Source organism: Priapulus caudatus, unplaced genomic scaffold (assembly GCF_000485595.1).
Source record: "Priapulus caudatus unplaced genomic scaffold, Priapulus_caudatus-5.0.1 Scaffold483, whole genome shotgun sequence".
Classification (NCBI taxonomy): domain Eukaryota; kingdom Metazoa; phylum Priapulida; class Priapulimorpha; order Priapulimorphida; family Priapulidae; genus Priapulus; species Priapulus caudatus.
Genome location: NW_014577544.1, coordinates 151,741 through 167,373, shown reverse-complemented (window position 1 = coordinate 167,373; position 15,633 = coordinate 151,741). Strand labels below are relative to the sequence as shown.

The 15,633-nt window shown below is 43.7% G+C and overlaps 1 protein-coding gene across 1 annotated transcript; it reads right to left on the bottom strand.

Annotated features, from left to right (window-relative positions):
- Positions 1 to 1,573: 1,573 nt before the first annotated feature.
- Positions 1,574 to 11,283, bottom strand: LOC106810890 (uncharacterized aarF domain-containing protein kinase 2-like). Its single transcript, XM_014814362.1, has 11 exons — positions 11,231 to 11,283; positions 8,916 to 9,677; positions 7,990 to 8,095; positions 7,441 to 7,575; positions 7,096 to 7,184; positions 6,648 to 6,797; positions 5,983 to 6,111; positions 5,763 to 5,864; positions 5,244 to 5,495; positions 4,683 to 4,805; positions 1,574 to 3,219 (listed from the first exon to the last, which is right to left on the bottom strand). The coding sequence occupies exons 2-11, from the start codon at positions 9,630 to 9,632 to the stop codon at positions 3,016 to 3,018; spliced, it is 2,007 nt and encodes a 668-aa protein (XP_014669848.1). The 5' UTR covers positions 9,633 to 9,677; positions 11,231 to 11,283; the 3' UTR covers positions 1,574 to 3,015.
- Between the last annotated feature and the right edge of the window lie 4,350 nt (positions 11,284 to 15,633).

Sequence of the window (15,633 nt, the reverse complement as noted above, 5' to 3'; positions counted from 1 at the left end):
ATTTTCATGCTCATTACAGAATACATTTTTGCAGCCTTTGCAGTAGGAAAAGCCAACTTTCTGAATACAAGGTCGTTGAATTCACGTCGGTTCCGCGTAGACTTTCCTGCTGTGCGCGTGCGTGTTGATTTCCTGTGCAGCTTAACTCCTAACCACTGAATGCTGTACAGAAGAACAGGCATAGAGGATCTGTGATGTGTAGATATTGTGGCCCTCGTATTTTTACCTTCACTCTTCGAAATGGTTGTCTTGTGTTTTATTTGGACTGTAAATAAAAGTTTTTAGGCAACCCCTTCTACATATAATATTGCATTAAAACCCTGTTACGTCTTTTAATTATTTTGGAAACTGCCTGTCATCGAGTGTGATCTTTGGGTGGGGATGCCGTGTAGACTGATTAAATAATCAAATAATTTTACACCCTGTTAATAACTTTTCATATGCATTAACCAAAACGTAGAGTGAGTGCATTACAAGCTGTTTACACTGCTACCGTACTGGAAATCTGAGAAAGCACAATTTATGCCAATAATAGGTAGAGCAGTATGTGTGTGTGGTGTGGGGGGGGGGCGGCAGTAAGGGTCATTGCACTTTATTCTGACAGTTTACAAGATAGGGAATAGGACGTCATTCTCGTATTGACACGGCTAATCGTAGAGGGGCAGTGCCTCGTATTGTATCGGGCGTGCTGTACAAGTTCATATAAGAAAGAACTGAGTCGTTTAATGGAGGTTTGTAGCCTATTCACCAAAGCTCGACCCCACCATTTCTCACTATAAAGCCTCACTGCCTTTCTTATTGGCTTGTAAGTTTTCACATTAGCATAATAATTGTTTGATATGGGTTATTGAACATTTAACCGATCGGGAGAATAATGATGTTTTACGTGTGCCCAAAATTTAGAGATATCAGATATGTATCCCAAGCCTATTCATTAGCGTACATAAACTCGTTAATATTAGCTAATTATCTTAGTTAATTATATAGCTACTAGTTCAGAATTTCTCAGAGACAACGCTTAAAGCCGAAAAGGGGGTTGAACTCTGATCATCCCTTTCCCTTGTGTGGGACCACCGACCCCTCACTCCCCAAGCCCCACGTGGAACTCCTCCAACCGTGTGTGTGAAACCCCCCAATTCCTCTTCCCAGGCCCTGCATAGAACACCTGAATCCACCTCCCCAATCTGATCCTTCTCCTCTGCTATCCAACAGTACAGGGTGTGCGTGATAAAGTATGTTCGAGAGACGCTGCGGTAAAATGCACCTCTTTCGTTAGTCCTTTGCTCTAGCGTATGTAGTCTAACATAGGATTAATACGTACCGACTCTATGCATCTCGAATACTCCATAAACTCCCCCCCCCCCCGACACTTGCATACAAATAGATCACCCTACCGTGTGGACTTTGCGCAGTATATGTATGCGCATAGAGTCATTCACTCGAATGAAGTTGTCCATTCACTCGAACAATAATTGCCTCTGCCAATCGGTGTACGTATAGTGACCACGTTAGCCTACATACAGGAACATATTGGCCTAGCTCTACCTACTGGATATAAACAAGATAGACGTAATCAAAGAACATCGCCTTTAATAAGATTATGTTTATTCATACAGTGCCTAATGTAACATGTAAGGTCCTAGCCAATGTTATTGCAACTCACTGTACGTAATACTTTTATCTCACCAATTAACACCTTCATAGCACTAAATAGCACTCTCAAACCATCACATATCACATGCCATAATACAGTACTTACATGGTAACACACATAGAACCGAACGTGTATGTAGACATTCTATACATACCTTCATGCTAAGGAGTGCTATATTTCGAGGTGTATTCATGCCATCAGACAATACTTGTACCTTGCCATATAACACCTGACTGCCACCTCATATATATGGCCTGCAGGTTACCATATGAAACTAGACACCACTCTCAACATAAATGCCACCTCGTACATAGTACATACCACACAATACTTGAATGTCTCCACAACCCTTACACATCACTATTACTCACTTCACGTGACACCACGTCTGATCCACGCGTCACCAGACAGTTATCAATAAAACATTAGCAATTCATCAAATAACATGTATAGCTATCAGGCCAGCACACACGTAATTGCTACGCACAGTACAAATATACACTCTTGCAATCACAACTGTACAGAGGTGGTCAACATGGTCTTTCATTTTGACATTTTAAAAGAATTAATGGTCTGGACACATTCATTTAAAAAACTATGAACACGAAAATCTACTCACCACTTTACGAATAGGGTCCACTTCTTAAAAAACGATACAAGTGGAATGACTGAAATGTGTGTAAAGTTATATATAAGAAAGAATCAGCTGTTTCTTACGTTAGCTTGAACAAAATAAAATTACGTTGAAAATAAATATTCGAATAATACCAAAAAGCTGCAATTCCACGTAGCTAACCTAGTCATTCCTACCTGCGATTTTACAGTGAATGCTTTTAATAAAATAGCTTGCGAAACAGTCCATATCTGCGCCTATTTTGAAAGCGTCTGGACTGCCAGCTTGACAACTTTTGATCATTGTCACTATGAATATTGTCACATTGAACTATTTCACTATATATTCCAGGGCACATAAAATGTGGAAAAAGGGGAACAGTTAAAGTTTTTATACAAATTAAAGAAAATTAGATCATTTTTATTAAAAATAAAACATAATTTATACCTGAAATGCTACAATATATATATATATATATGGTACGAGACTAGGTATGCAAATCACTCTCGATGTGACATCAAAGTTCCAGCCATGGTCGAAGAATATGATACCAAAGATTGAAAAGCCTGTACAGGACAGCAGCCAATAAATGTTCTCAACAGTCTTTAGATTATTTGCTTGATCGCTTACCGACGCAGATTTGCAGGGGATTAATCGATCGATAGTGACATGCTGGAAGCTAAACTGACAAGAACAACACACTTCAGCTTTTGACTTTTGCTGCAGACTCATTGACCTTGAGAGTCGGTCATTGACCTTTGCCATGGCCGTTTGAGCGTCCGAGCAGGATCGGCTTCGCGCACTCCATGATGTCCATTTCCGGGTCGAGGGAGCGGCCGAGACCTTCTAGTACCATGATGGCAAGCATGACAGACGCATAGTTACTGTCAAGCTTCACGCGGTGCCGGATCAGGCAGCTGAAGAAATCCCTCAGCAGCTCCGCCACCTGCATCTGTAACACCGAGAGCAAGCACAGCATGGCTCAGATGTTTGACTCGGTGACAAAATGAAGCTGGTATCTCAGACCAGAATATAGGTATCTAAGCTGGAGCGTAGACTGGGAATGTGGTGACTTGCCCGAGTTAAGCTGGGTTTACACTATCGAAAAGTCGACTAGTTGATCAACTTTTCAACCTTTCTATCAGACATTCAAAGCATTTACATTATTGACTGCAAGTCAGCTAACGTTTCAAGATTTCACCTGCATTGTGCGTGTGGGGCGATGTGGATACGAATTTTTGCATGTATTAATTTGTGCTAGGTGTAAACTGTGTGCTGCCGATAGCAAAAACGCATGTGGAAATTATCTCCCCCTGGGTGGAGGGACACCTCTCGATTGCTATTATCTGAGTTGCTGCATGGCAAAATGTTGATCAACTCGCTGACCAAAAGTCGAGAAAATAGAACATGTTCTCACCTCTCAACTAGTTGAGTGCTAAACTTTTACGTTTACACTGCCGACTTTCGGTAAATTAGTTGAAAAGTTGATAGTGTAAATTAGTAAAACCCACCTTTGGCTGTATTTGCAGTTGTATACAAGTATTACGATTGTCACCCTGATTGCTTGCTTACTGTGCGTGTAGGGGCGGGTGAGTACATACATATTTTATTATATTCTGTCCGGTTGGTGGCATATTAAGTCTCCTGCATTTGCAGTGGATACATTACTGTGATAGTCAGTTTGATTACCTGCTAAATAACTGCTATTATACTGTATTATAGTGTGTGTCTGTTTGCTTGCATAGTATCAGGACTGAGTAAAAACAAATGTTTGTTTTTACTCACTCCTGATAGTACGTTTCCTGTATATGGAGTGTATACATTATTGTGATAGTCAGTCTGATTACAATTCTCAATTTGATTGTTTGCTTAGTAACGCAGATGGGGTCGTTGTCGTATCAGGTACTACAGATATGTACCCGAGGTAGTTTTAGGTTGTTTAGTATTATGTTTATATTTTTATATAATTAGGAGGTAGTTTTAGGTTGTTTAGTATTATGTTTATATTTTTATATGAGGTATGTTTAGGGTTAGTGTTAGTGTTAGGTTAGGGTTAGGGTTAGGGTACACTTCTGTAGTACAAGTCTGGTACACTTTGTGTATACATATATGTACCTCGGGTACATATCTGTAGTACCTGATACGACAACGACCCCTTCAGCCTTAGTAACTGTTTGGTATGTGTGTGGGTGGTGGCATACATGTATTGTTATAGTCTGTCTGAGTGCTTTCTTGTGTTTCCTTTATGTGCAGTGAATCCACATATTAGGATGGTCAGTCTGTTTACTTGCCCAGTAACTGCTTATTGTCTGTAAGGTGTATAGACGTAGTGAGGCGTAGCCAGTCTGAATGCTTGCTCACTAACTGTTTCAAGGTTAGAATAATTGACAGCAGAAAGCGTTTGTATTGCATTACCTTTCCTAGGCGCACACTCTGCTCATGTGCAGTATCCACAATGTTGGCCATTTCTGTCCGGTATCCCTCCAAGTCAGTGCACTCGTGTGCCTTCTCTAGGAATAGATTGGCAACTTTCTCCCCCTGAAATTGGAGCATCGTAAGCAAATCAATCATACATGCCATTAGAGCATGGAAATTGATTGCACATGCTATAAGGTGCATGGCACTTGAGAAAAATTGACCATGATTCTTTATTGTATGCAGAGAATTCTCACACACAAAAATGCAACAGGGGTTAGTTATTAGCCATTATATTAGTCTTATTAACAACTATTTATCACAGACCATTGGCAAACTGTAACTGTACAACAAGGGAAATTTGTTTATACCCACGTTTATGATATGTTGTATAGTAAACAACATGTTCTTATGTAACAGCATGACAAACACTACACTACTACTACCTGCGACTAAATTTCTTCATATTTTTGGTAAGTTTCATTCACCCCAAAATAATTCCATTCACCCTTGGGTGAACCATTCATCAGTTTAAGAAGCACTGACCTACACGACACTCACCTCGCCTAGCACGACGGCAGTGAATACTGCACGCAGATTGTCAAGGTCGTGCTCACTCAGCGACGACGCGATACCGCAGTCGAGTATCACGAGGCGCGTTGGACACTCGACTGGCCGCACGTTGACCACGACCGTGTCGCAGATGTCCACCAACACCAGCTGGTTGTTCTCCTCCGAAACAAACACATCGGCGTTCTGCACGAGGATGTTCCCCGGGTGAAGATCACCATGAACGAAATTATCCACGAACACCTAACGGACCGGGAAAGAGTCGTTAAATAGTGTCAAATCGTATGCTGATATCATCACCTGGCTACGACCACACACAACCATCACACAGATTCCTGCATAATCACTACTAATTCTGTAGAGTGTTGGCTGGACGGGGTGGACTATCTTAAGGTAGAATGCCAGCAAAGGTAAAATGCACGATGGTAACATCTGTCAGTGAACATGTGGTTGTTCATGAATGTACAACACTAGAAGAAGGTTTCAAGAATCACGTGTGATTACCATTACCATTTGCAATATGGCATCTACTCCATAACTTGCCAAGGTCTCATGCAAACCCTTTGGTTGGTCCTCATGTGCATGTATGAACTTAGAGATTGGCTCCCCCTCCTGAAAATCATGATAAAATTAATTGTGCATAGTCATGGAATGGATGGTATTGAACCACGAATAATTAAAAAGATGACAAAATCCTGTTACCACGTACACATATTTTCTGAAACTGTACCTCAAATTTTTCCACGAGCACATGACTTTTCACGTAGGGTCTGACAGGACGTGGTACACGCACATTGGGATTCTGCTCAAAGTTTGCCCAGAACCTTTCTAGATTATTTGCTTCCACCGTGAAGTCAAGCTGCAATTACAGAATGGAAGAATTGCATGTTATACACATACATTAGGTAATTTTCTGTTCTTATCAAGTATAACAATAGACACAGAGAAATACATGAGAAGGTTGTAAGACCAAGTTAGTACCAGCAATGTGAAATATGTTCACAAGAAATTATATACATGTATGTGTGTGCATATTTATATGTGCAATATAGATCTGTAATGAACTTTTCACAACCAACTAATTTCCTAAGAGAAAATTTACCTCAATTATGAATTCTCTGTGCAATGAAATCAACCATACTACATTTATTGTATTCTGTATATCTAACAATACAATGAGATGTTTATGTTTTGGAACCTTGTTCAACTAGGCTATCATTTTTGCAGGCATTATTATATCACTCTTAAACGCATTTTATAAATATCCCTACTCTGACATCAAGGATTTACTCGAGTTGACATATCAATGTACGACTGCATCTGTACATTGATGTATCACACATTTTGGAGATTTGCTCAAACAACACTCACTCAATGAGAAGTTCTATGAATTACCTGATTCATCATTAGTTGGCTAAACTCCTCTATGCATTCATTTAGGCTGATCCAGCGCAGACTAGGGATCGTAAATTCCACAATATGGCTCAGACCACGTAGTATATTTAAGTCCATCACCACACTCCTGTATATGCCAGGGTGCAACACCTACAAAATTTCATCATTCGTTCACATTAAAAAGAAATTTAATGGGTTATGTATCAATGTATCCCGATTATGCATCCATGCAATAAATACACCATGTCATTAGTCAGCCACTGCAGTAATTTTTTTGATAATAAAATCATGGCTAATGTGCAGACCTAGCAAATAACAACAGCATATAGACATAGGGCTCAGCAGATAGCTAACTAAATAACCTAAATGTCTGAGGAACATAACCATACCCCCATGGATCTTGTTTCTAAGAATTGTTAATAAGAAAACAAACATCCAGCAATGGTACCTTGACTGCAACGGGAACGAGGCCTTCCAAGTTGTCACCTGGCTCTGAAGAAAGGCTACTGATGATGCTGCTATGTTCCTCTACATTGTCTGTACAGAGGCAAATACAAGTTAGATAATAAGATATGCACCTAAAGATAAGAAGTTATAGTTGGAAGTTAGAAGATATAGCACACCCGACGTTTTCATAGCAGGCAAACCTTTAATTCTGGGGATTTCAGTCTAAAACCCCCCACCTCTTTGATAGCGAACCCATCTCCCTATCCTAAGCGGATTCAAGATTCCACTCGAAGAGGGTTTAGCCTAGCTGATGATCTTAGAGCACTTGAACCCAGCACCTACTTACCTTTGGCTTCTGCCTCCTGTTTTCTCATTTCATTCTCTTGCCTTTCTCCCCAGTTTCCCCTGCATTCCTCCTGAGCATCATCGAGATCAGAGTCGTTTGTACCAAACAGTTTGGCGAAACCAAGCACATCAATACCTGCATCAGATGACCAGTGATGAATACTGGCACAAATAAAACACCTCCCAATAACAGCAAGCAGCTTTTCTCATTGACACTAGTATGTGTGATAAGCTCTAGTGACTTGCTGGAATTCACCCTACTAGCAGCAATACGGATCAGTGATCTGCCCACCAAAAAATTGCCATCATTGGATCTGACCTGATAGCAACTAGTGATCCATCAAAACAAGCCAATAAACTAACAAGTCCAAAAAATGTTCACCGACACTAAATAACAATTACGTACACTAAATGACCACATAATATATCCAAAACTATTGTGTAAACATGCAATTTACATTGCTATAGAAGTCAACGAATAGGCTCCACATAAAAACGTCTGTGCAAATGACATCAGAACATGTAACAACTATCTGATTAGTATGGCTACCTTCATCAAAGTCGATGTCATAAGGATCAGGTTCAAGGCTCTCGTTAATCTCCTCGAGAAGTGACTCATCAGCTACAAGGTCAGCTGGCATATATGCTTTGTAAACCTGCATTACACCCATTTGCATGTAACCATTTGCAAGTGTTATACCAGATAGCTTTAACCAGGTGCCATTAGCCTCGTTCACACGAGACCTCGTATTTATGAAATACGGTATTTGCGAAATAGCGAATCTGAGACAAATACGCGGCTGAGCGTTCACACGCTGATTCTCGGCTCCAGAAATACGGTATTTGCGAGCTGCAAGTTGCTTTAAACAATCAAGCAAACAATGTGAAATAAACAATACAATGCGCACCAACTGCCGATAAAATACGTAGACTGGTCCGTGCTCGACAGTTCCACTCGCGTTACACTGGAACTGTCGAGCGCGGACCAGTCTATAAAATACGCGGCTTCAGAAATACGGTATTTAGCGTTCTCACGAGGAAATGCGCGGTCCAAGAGATCCGGTATTTCTCAAGCACGGCAAATTATTCGGGGTCTGGGAAGATGCGTATTTACATCAAATACCGAATCTGTTTAGATACCGTATTTCTTGGACCGCGCATTTTGCCTCGTGTGAACGCTAAATACCGGATTTCTTGCTACGTGTGAACGCGGCTAAACCTACGTGTTTACAGTTTTCAACAAATCATAACCAAAGTTGTCTCAGACAAATAGTCCAGCTAGAATGTCAAATGTTACATAAAGAACACAAATGACATGTATAATATATATTTTACTTTCATGAATATAAAAAATGATTAAATTTCATTGTTGTGCAAGAACAGACTGCAAATATATAATGACATACATGATGTGCAGCATGTATGAGATTCACCATTTTTTTCTCGCAACAACATCACACAAAACAGCAGCCCTACCTGAGCAATGCACCCCGAGCCGATCGGATTTCGGTTATTGTCGAACTTCACGAGAATCTTACGCCAGTTCTTGCCAAACGCTCTGCGCAGGCGTTGTTTCGTGAAATACCACGAGTGAGGCTTCACGGAGCGCTGCAGCCGCGCAAACGTGTGGCAGAAGTCGGCGGAGAACAGGTCGCGTCGCGTGCTCGCCCACTGCGCCAGCTTCATCACCGTCGGACCCGAGCACTCGACAGCAAACAGCAGGCAGCGCAGGTAGAGGCGCCGCGTCGCGTCAAAGCCGTACGCATACAGCAGCGGGTACGCGAGCAGGAACGGCGCAAACGTGAGCAGGAAACGCAGGCAGCGGCGCAGCGCGAGCCACAGCCAGCGCAGCGTCATGGCGGCGCGCAGCAGAAATCCCTCCTTCTTGCGCAGAAAGACGACGTTCTGATTCGGCGGGTTCGGGTCGGCGAACGGACGATCGAGGACCGCCGTCGGAATGTTGCGCAGGTAGCTGAAGAGGCCAGACGAGATGAGCAGTGACGAAAACCTGGAGCGCCGCGCATTCTTGAGGGCAACGCCGCCCGACCAGCTCGCTAATCGTACGCTCCAGCAGGCGCGCACAGTCCGTGACGGCAACCGTGGCCGACCGCTGCCGCTGTACGTGTAAAACGCTCTAGTCACGCACCCCCGAAAAGACACGGCGGGTCTTCGAATGAGAACAGTCAGCATCATGTCTGCTGTGGCATCGATGAATAGGAACTCCTCTTGAAAAGCAATCTGCTAATCAAAGTAGAATTTAACTTGTTACAAGGAGAATTTGGTGCAATAATTTTATACCTTCATGATTTGTTCAGAAGTCTGTTGTTCACAATACAAAACTTTACAAATGGTTGCTGAGAAAAGCACGTGTTGATTCATGTAACTTGTAAGCAGACCTGTGGTGCTTAGTAGTTTATGTTTGTAAAGAATAAAATAAATAACAGTCAAATTCAAAATTCCAGGGTTGTGTAAATCAGTGGTTCATTGGTAGGAGCAGATTTCAGATGTATCTAAATAATGCCACGATAGCAGCTAGAACTGAAAGGTGGGTGACCAGGGACACCAGCGTCAATAGGAACAGGACGCACGTCCTTGATGTACGGCCTAATTTATTGCCCCCTTTCATGGGTTACAGCTGTAAACTGAATTAATTATTGCCAGTGTAACAACTTCCTTCTTCTATTTTCTGGATCCTAATAATTTATAACCAGGATAAAATATAAGCACTTATTCAATCATATTCCAGTAACTTGCCGATAACGAGCCCAGCCAGAATACCTCACACAAAGCTAGCACGTTAACACACACTCGCCCAAAATCAGTCAATGTGTAGCGTTTTTTTCCCGCTGTGGGGTAGGCCTAGTGAGTAAAACGTGAGTGGGCACCTACCTGGTACTAGATACAATAATGTAACCCAACAAGAGTAGGGTTACAAAGCGTCCCTATCCTTTTGTGTGGAGGAACGCCTGAGTGAATCACTCATGCAGGTTTGCTGGTGCGTTTTCAGAAACTAGAACTTCCAAACTGGGTTTATTCTCAACACGAACCCTTCTCCACTATCTTGGAACTTACTATGTATCACAATACTCTGTATTAACTAATATAACCTGTTACAAAAATTCGAAGTGACGAGCGGCGAATATACTGAGCGCCATTTCTGTTGACCTGTGACGTACGAATTCCCAATGCGCATAGCGATCGGCAAACCCAGCGCCCTCCAATTGGTCGGTGAATCCGCTCTTCAAACCGAAGTACGTCACAGGTCAACAGAAATGGCTCTCAGTATATTCGCCGCTCGTCACTTCGAATTTTTGTAACAGGTTATATTAGTTTAATACAGATTATTGCTGAGAGGGTCTATGTCCCCCGGGGTACTGCCGAAAAGTAACCCTGGTACTATCTAATATGCCGGACCATACCTCACCTACTCCACTAACGAGTCTAGGGAGTCACCTACGCCTACTGCCTAACCCTAATCCTAACCCTAACCATATCAAATACTGACCAGGGTACGTTCCGGTATACCGGACCGTACCCAGGGTACGTTCCGGCAGTACCCTGGGGGACATAGACCCTATGAGTATGAGCCAGAGTATTGTGATACATAGTAAGTTCCAAGATAGCGGAGAAAGGTTCGTGTTGAGAATAAACCCAGTTTGGAAGTTCTAGTCTCTGAAAACGCACCAGCAAACCTGCATAAGTGATTCACTCAGGCGTTCCTCCACACAAATGGATAGGGACGCTTTGTAACCCTACTCTTGTTGGGTTACATTATGATTATTGTATCTAACCTGGTACTGTGGTACGTGCGGATACGCAAGGACGTTACACAGCCCTGACCGTCGGCGTCACCCGCACTGCACTAGTACCAGAGTCAGACAAAGGCTCTCTGGCAGAGCGCCTCAATGCTACTATAGGCCTAGTATATACCGCGAGACAAGACTGTGCAGCCACAAAATGAATGAACTTCTTCTGTTCTTCTTGCAAAACTCCCCTCCACGTTCAGTTACAATGTACGCGTTTTTATACAAAGTTCAATTACATCTACTAGATAATCTACTAACTATCATCGTCATCAATGATACAACGTACTAACGTTTAATTTAACTAGGTAATTAGTACTAATTACCAATAACTATATCAGCACATATTCTGAAACCTTGGTATATTTCCATTCACCAACAACAACAAACACTGCACGGTCAGATATCGCCACCTACCGGTAGTTGTTGTCACTAAAATTTGCACTTTTATATTTAGCTAATTTATATAGCTGTATTATTTTACAGATATATAATATCAGGCTGATAATATACAGGTAACAGATATACATATATATATATATATATATATATATATATATATATATATATACTCCGACAACTCCAACCGACATTTCGTGGCGTACGATTGGACACCACGTAGGCATCTCCACGGCCCCTAAACGTTTTTGGGGTGGCGCGCCTCATGGCTAAGACGTAGTACGTGACTCCTACAAGACAACCTCAAGAACATGCTGTAATCCGAGCGTGACATGCCCATATCGCCGGCGCTACCGCGGTCGTGTGGCCGCTACGCGATGAAACTGGCACTACTGCCGGTATAGAGTTTGTCCACAAGCTTTTTTAACGAAGTGTCGTACGGCGCTACCACGTGGGGCGGCGGGTCTAGTCCTGCAAATGGCGATTGCTGCCGCTTACGGCGGCCTGGCTGCATACGTGACATATTTTGAGCAACCCCCACCCTGCCCTGACCCCCCGCTGGCTGCTGCCTGGCGCGGTCCGTGCAACCGACACGTCGTGCGACACATACGCTGGCGTGGCCCGCGCGAATGTTTTTCCGCCAAACGGAAGGAAAGGATTTAGGCGCGCTTTTCATTGGCTGGAATTTGGCAAGATTGTCACTCCATGCCTTGTCGCGCAAAACCCCATTATCTACCAAAAAACTTTCCCGAACTTTTCTGTAAGTTGATGGTTAAAGTAGTTTTCAGTATGATTTTCTTTAAACAACTTGGGTTTGAGTGAAGTTAATCCGCAAATATCATGCCGTTTGGGTTATGAGAGGTCTAGCTTATACTTATAGTTAACTTATAGCTGCCGAATTTCTGTTTAATGTTCGTGCCGTGTCCGAGTTAGTTTACGTTCGCTGACCCTCAGGTTAAACACTAGGCACTACTACTACGATACTACGTACTAGTAATACTACTACTAGCGTCACCCGGATACCGGTACTGTATAGCTCTAAGTACTGTCGTAGCCCTAGTATTCTAGGCCCTAGTATAGTACGGCGTAGCCTAGTAGGCTGAAGGGATCCGTGTCGTAACAGGTACGGCCGAGGGAGGCCAAATAAGAACATGGTCCCAATAAAAGCAATTGCCAAACCTAACCTAACCCTAACTCTAACCCTAACCCCAATCCTAAGCCGCTAACCTAAACCATAACCCTAAACCTATTATATTGATGAATCATTATATTTTATTTATATTGATTGTAAATGACCTTGGTTTTATTGGACCCATGTTGCTCTATCCTTGAAACCGCAGATGGTGTACCCGAGGTACATATAGTATACACAAAGTGTACCAGACCTTGTACACAGAAGTGTACGCCTACACCTAACACTGAACCCTAATCCCTAACCGCTAACTCTAAGCCCTAAACCCTAACGCTAAACATACCTCATATAAAAATAATAAACATATAATCTATATAATACTATTTAAAGAAAATCGAAGCAACCGAATCAGGAAGGCGCTATACTTCTTTGCTATGTAAACAACCGATTTGGGAAAAAAAATTTCGCTGCTGGCCGCGAATACTGCCGAGCAAGGTGGTCGTGCGTGCCAGTTTTTACACGTAGGCTATCTGTAGATACTGCTGGCAAACGCAGCCGCAGCAACAAATCTCGCCCCTGCCGCGGCAGCGCGCAACAAGCAAGCAGCGCTCATAATGTCTATGTCCCCAGGTCACTGGTCGAACGTACCCTGGGCTACGGTCCGTATAACTACGGAGCGTACTGTGGTCAGCTATTTTGATATGGTTAGGGTAGGATAGGGTAGTGTTCGGGTAGGTAGGGAGTAGTGCCGTAAGGCACTCCCTACACTCGTAGTGGAGTAGCGAGGTACGGGTCCGCATATTACATAGTGCCAGGCGTTAGCTTCCGGTATTACCGAACCGTACCCAGGCGTACGTCCGGCACTCACACGGGGACATCAGACCTCGCCTCTCACGCAAGCATGCAGCACAAATGCCGCCGTAGCGCCGGGAGCCCGGTGTAGGTTGGGACGAAACTGCGCGATGTACGCTTCCCCGCTATACGATTTCGGCGCAAACCCGCCCTCTCTTCGGCGCGCGAGCATTCGTATAGCGGCAGCGCGAATCACTACATACAGACAACCGCGCGTCGCCGTGCGCCCAGCTCCCGCGGACCGTTTTAACCGCTCTTGCGGTCGGGACCAACGCATCTTTTGCGCAACGCCATCCTTGTACCCGTCTTCTGGATCACATAAATGGCCTTAACAAAGCGGGATACATGTATAGTAACAGCATAGAAATCGGACCCCTATTATATATGGACTATATTCTAGGAATTGGAGATGTATAAAACAGTTACAAAAATCGCTCAGGCATGCTACAGATTGCAGAATCAAAAGATTCCGCACATTATAAACAAAACAAACATCAATCGGTATAAAATTCACAGTACAAAGAAAGGATAGAGAAGAAATATAGTTATTAGGTTCAACTATAAGTACTAAACAAGTACAATTGAACCAAATATTACATATCTAGAGGATTTCATTAATGATAAAGGAGTTAAGGACATGATAAGAGCCCGAACTGAAAAATGTAGGTTTACGATAGATTGAGGAAAGTATTATCAGGGACAGAAAGCAAAAGTTATGGAAATCTTACTAATAGAACACAGAGTGAACTTATAATGAATGCACATTTTACCCTTCCTTCTCTCAAATAATAGTGAAACAGTGGACCTAAACTATGCCCCAGTCAACACCATCACGACGCATCCCCCGCGCACATGACAATTCATAAACAAAGTGGAAAATAGATCATGCGTTCGTTGTGGACCCACTTTTGTCAGGATTTGGGAGAAGCTAGCGAATTGACAACGAATGCAACCAGCATGTTGCTAGCGCGCTGGCTGCAACGCATACTAGGGCGCATAAACAGAGCGTATACAGGGCGCACGATGTTAAAAATCCCAAGAATGCCAGCGTGTGCTAGCGCACAGAACGAATGGTCCGCGCATGCACGCGCGCATGCACCGCGCATTCACGCCAGCCAGCGCACATCAACGCACAGCCACGCACCAGGTTCACTTCGGATAGAAGGGGATATGGTGTTGTGAGGCACCCTCACCCATAGGACATTGAGTATATTTTGGTCCAGGGCACGATGCCGGAGAGTGAGGGCAAGCTTCAGGCCAGGGTCGAGGCCTCTCTGTAGGTTGTATTTCTGCTTTGTGATCCTGGACCACTCGTGTTAGTCAGCTCGTCGAACATCTTCAGGGGCATGCCTCATGAAGTCTGAAGGCTCCTGGGTCTGCGTTACGGAGTTCAAGCAAGTAGGCTGAGTCATAACAGGCCAAACTGTCGTCGCCTACCGATCCACGGTCGGACCCAGAACCTCTGTTGCACTTCTTCTCTTTCTTCTTTCTCGCTGATGACAGGACTTGGTGAATGCGCATTCCATGAGGTTCTGCTGATGTTGTAGAACCGCCGATTCGTATTGTATCGCAGCCTGTCGGGATCCTCCATCTTCTGAGGTGGTTCTCAGACACGATGCAGCAGGAATTCTGGTCATCACCAGAGGGTCGAGGAGAAGTGATGGATGAAGAGGCGTGGGGCGGCGACCCGTTTATATACCCATGGCGAGCACGCTGCGTACACTAGAACACGCTAGAAGAGACGCTGGGCGCCTACAGACTCGTTCAGCACTCGTTCAGCACGCCATTATTCCTGCATGTTCGCTGGCATTGCTTAGAAGCATCGCTAAGTTGCACTAGGTGTTCCGTACACCTGCGCCCGACGACATACAACGAATCCCATCGTGGCCTCCGCGTGGTCTGGCGTTGGTAGTGCGGCTCTGCGCGTGTCTGGCGTCCCTCTGGCGTGTACCTTCATGCTCGAGCCCCCCCCGTCCGCGCCACTATTTGAGCATGCTCAAAATCTCAA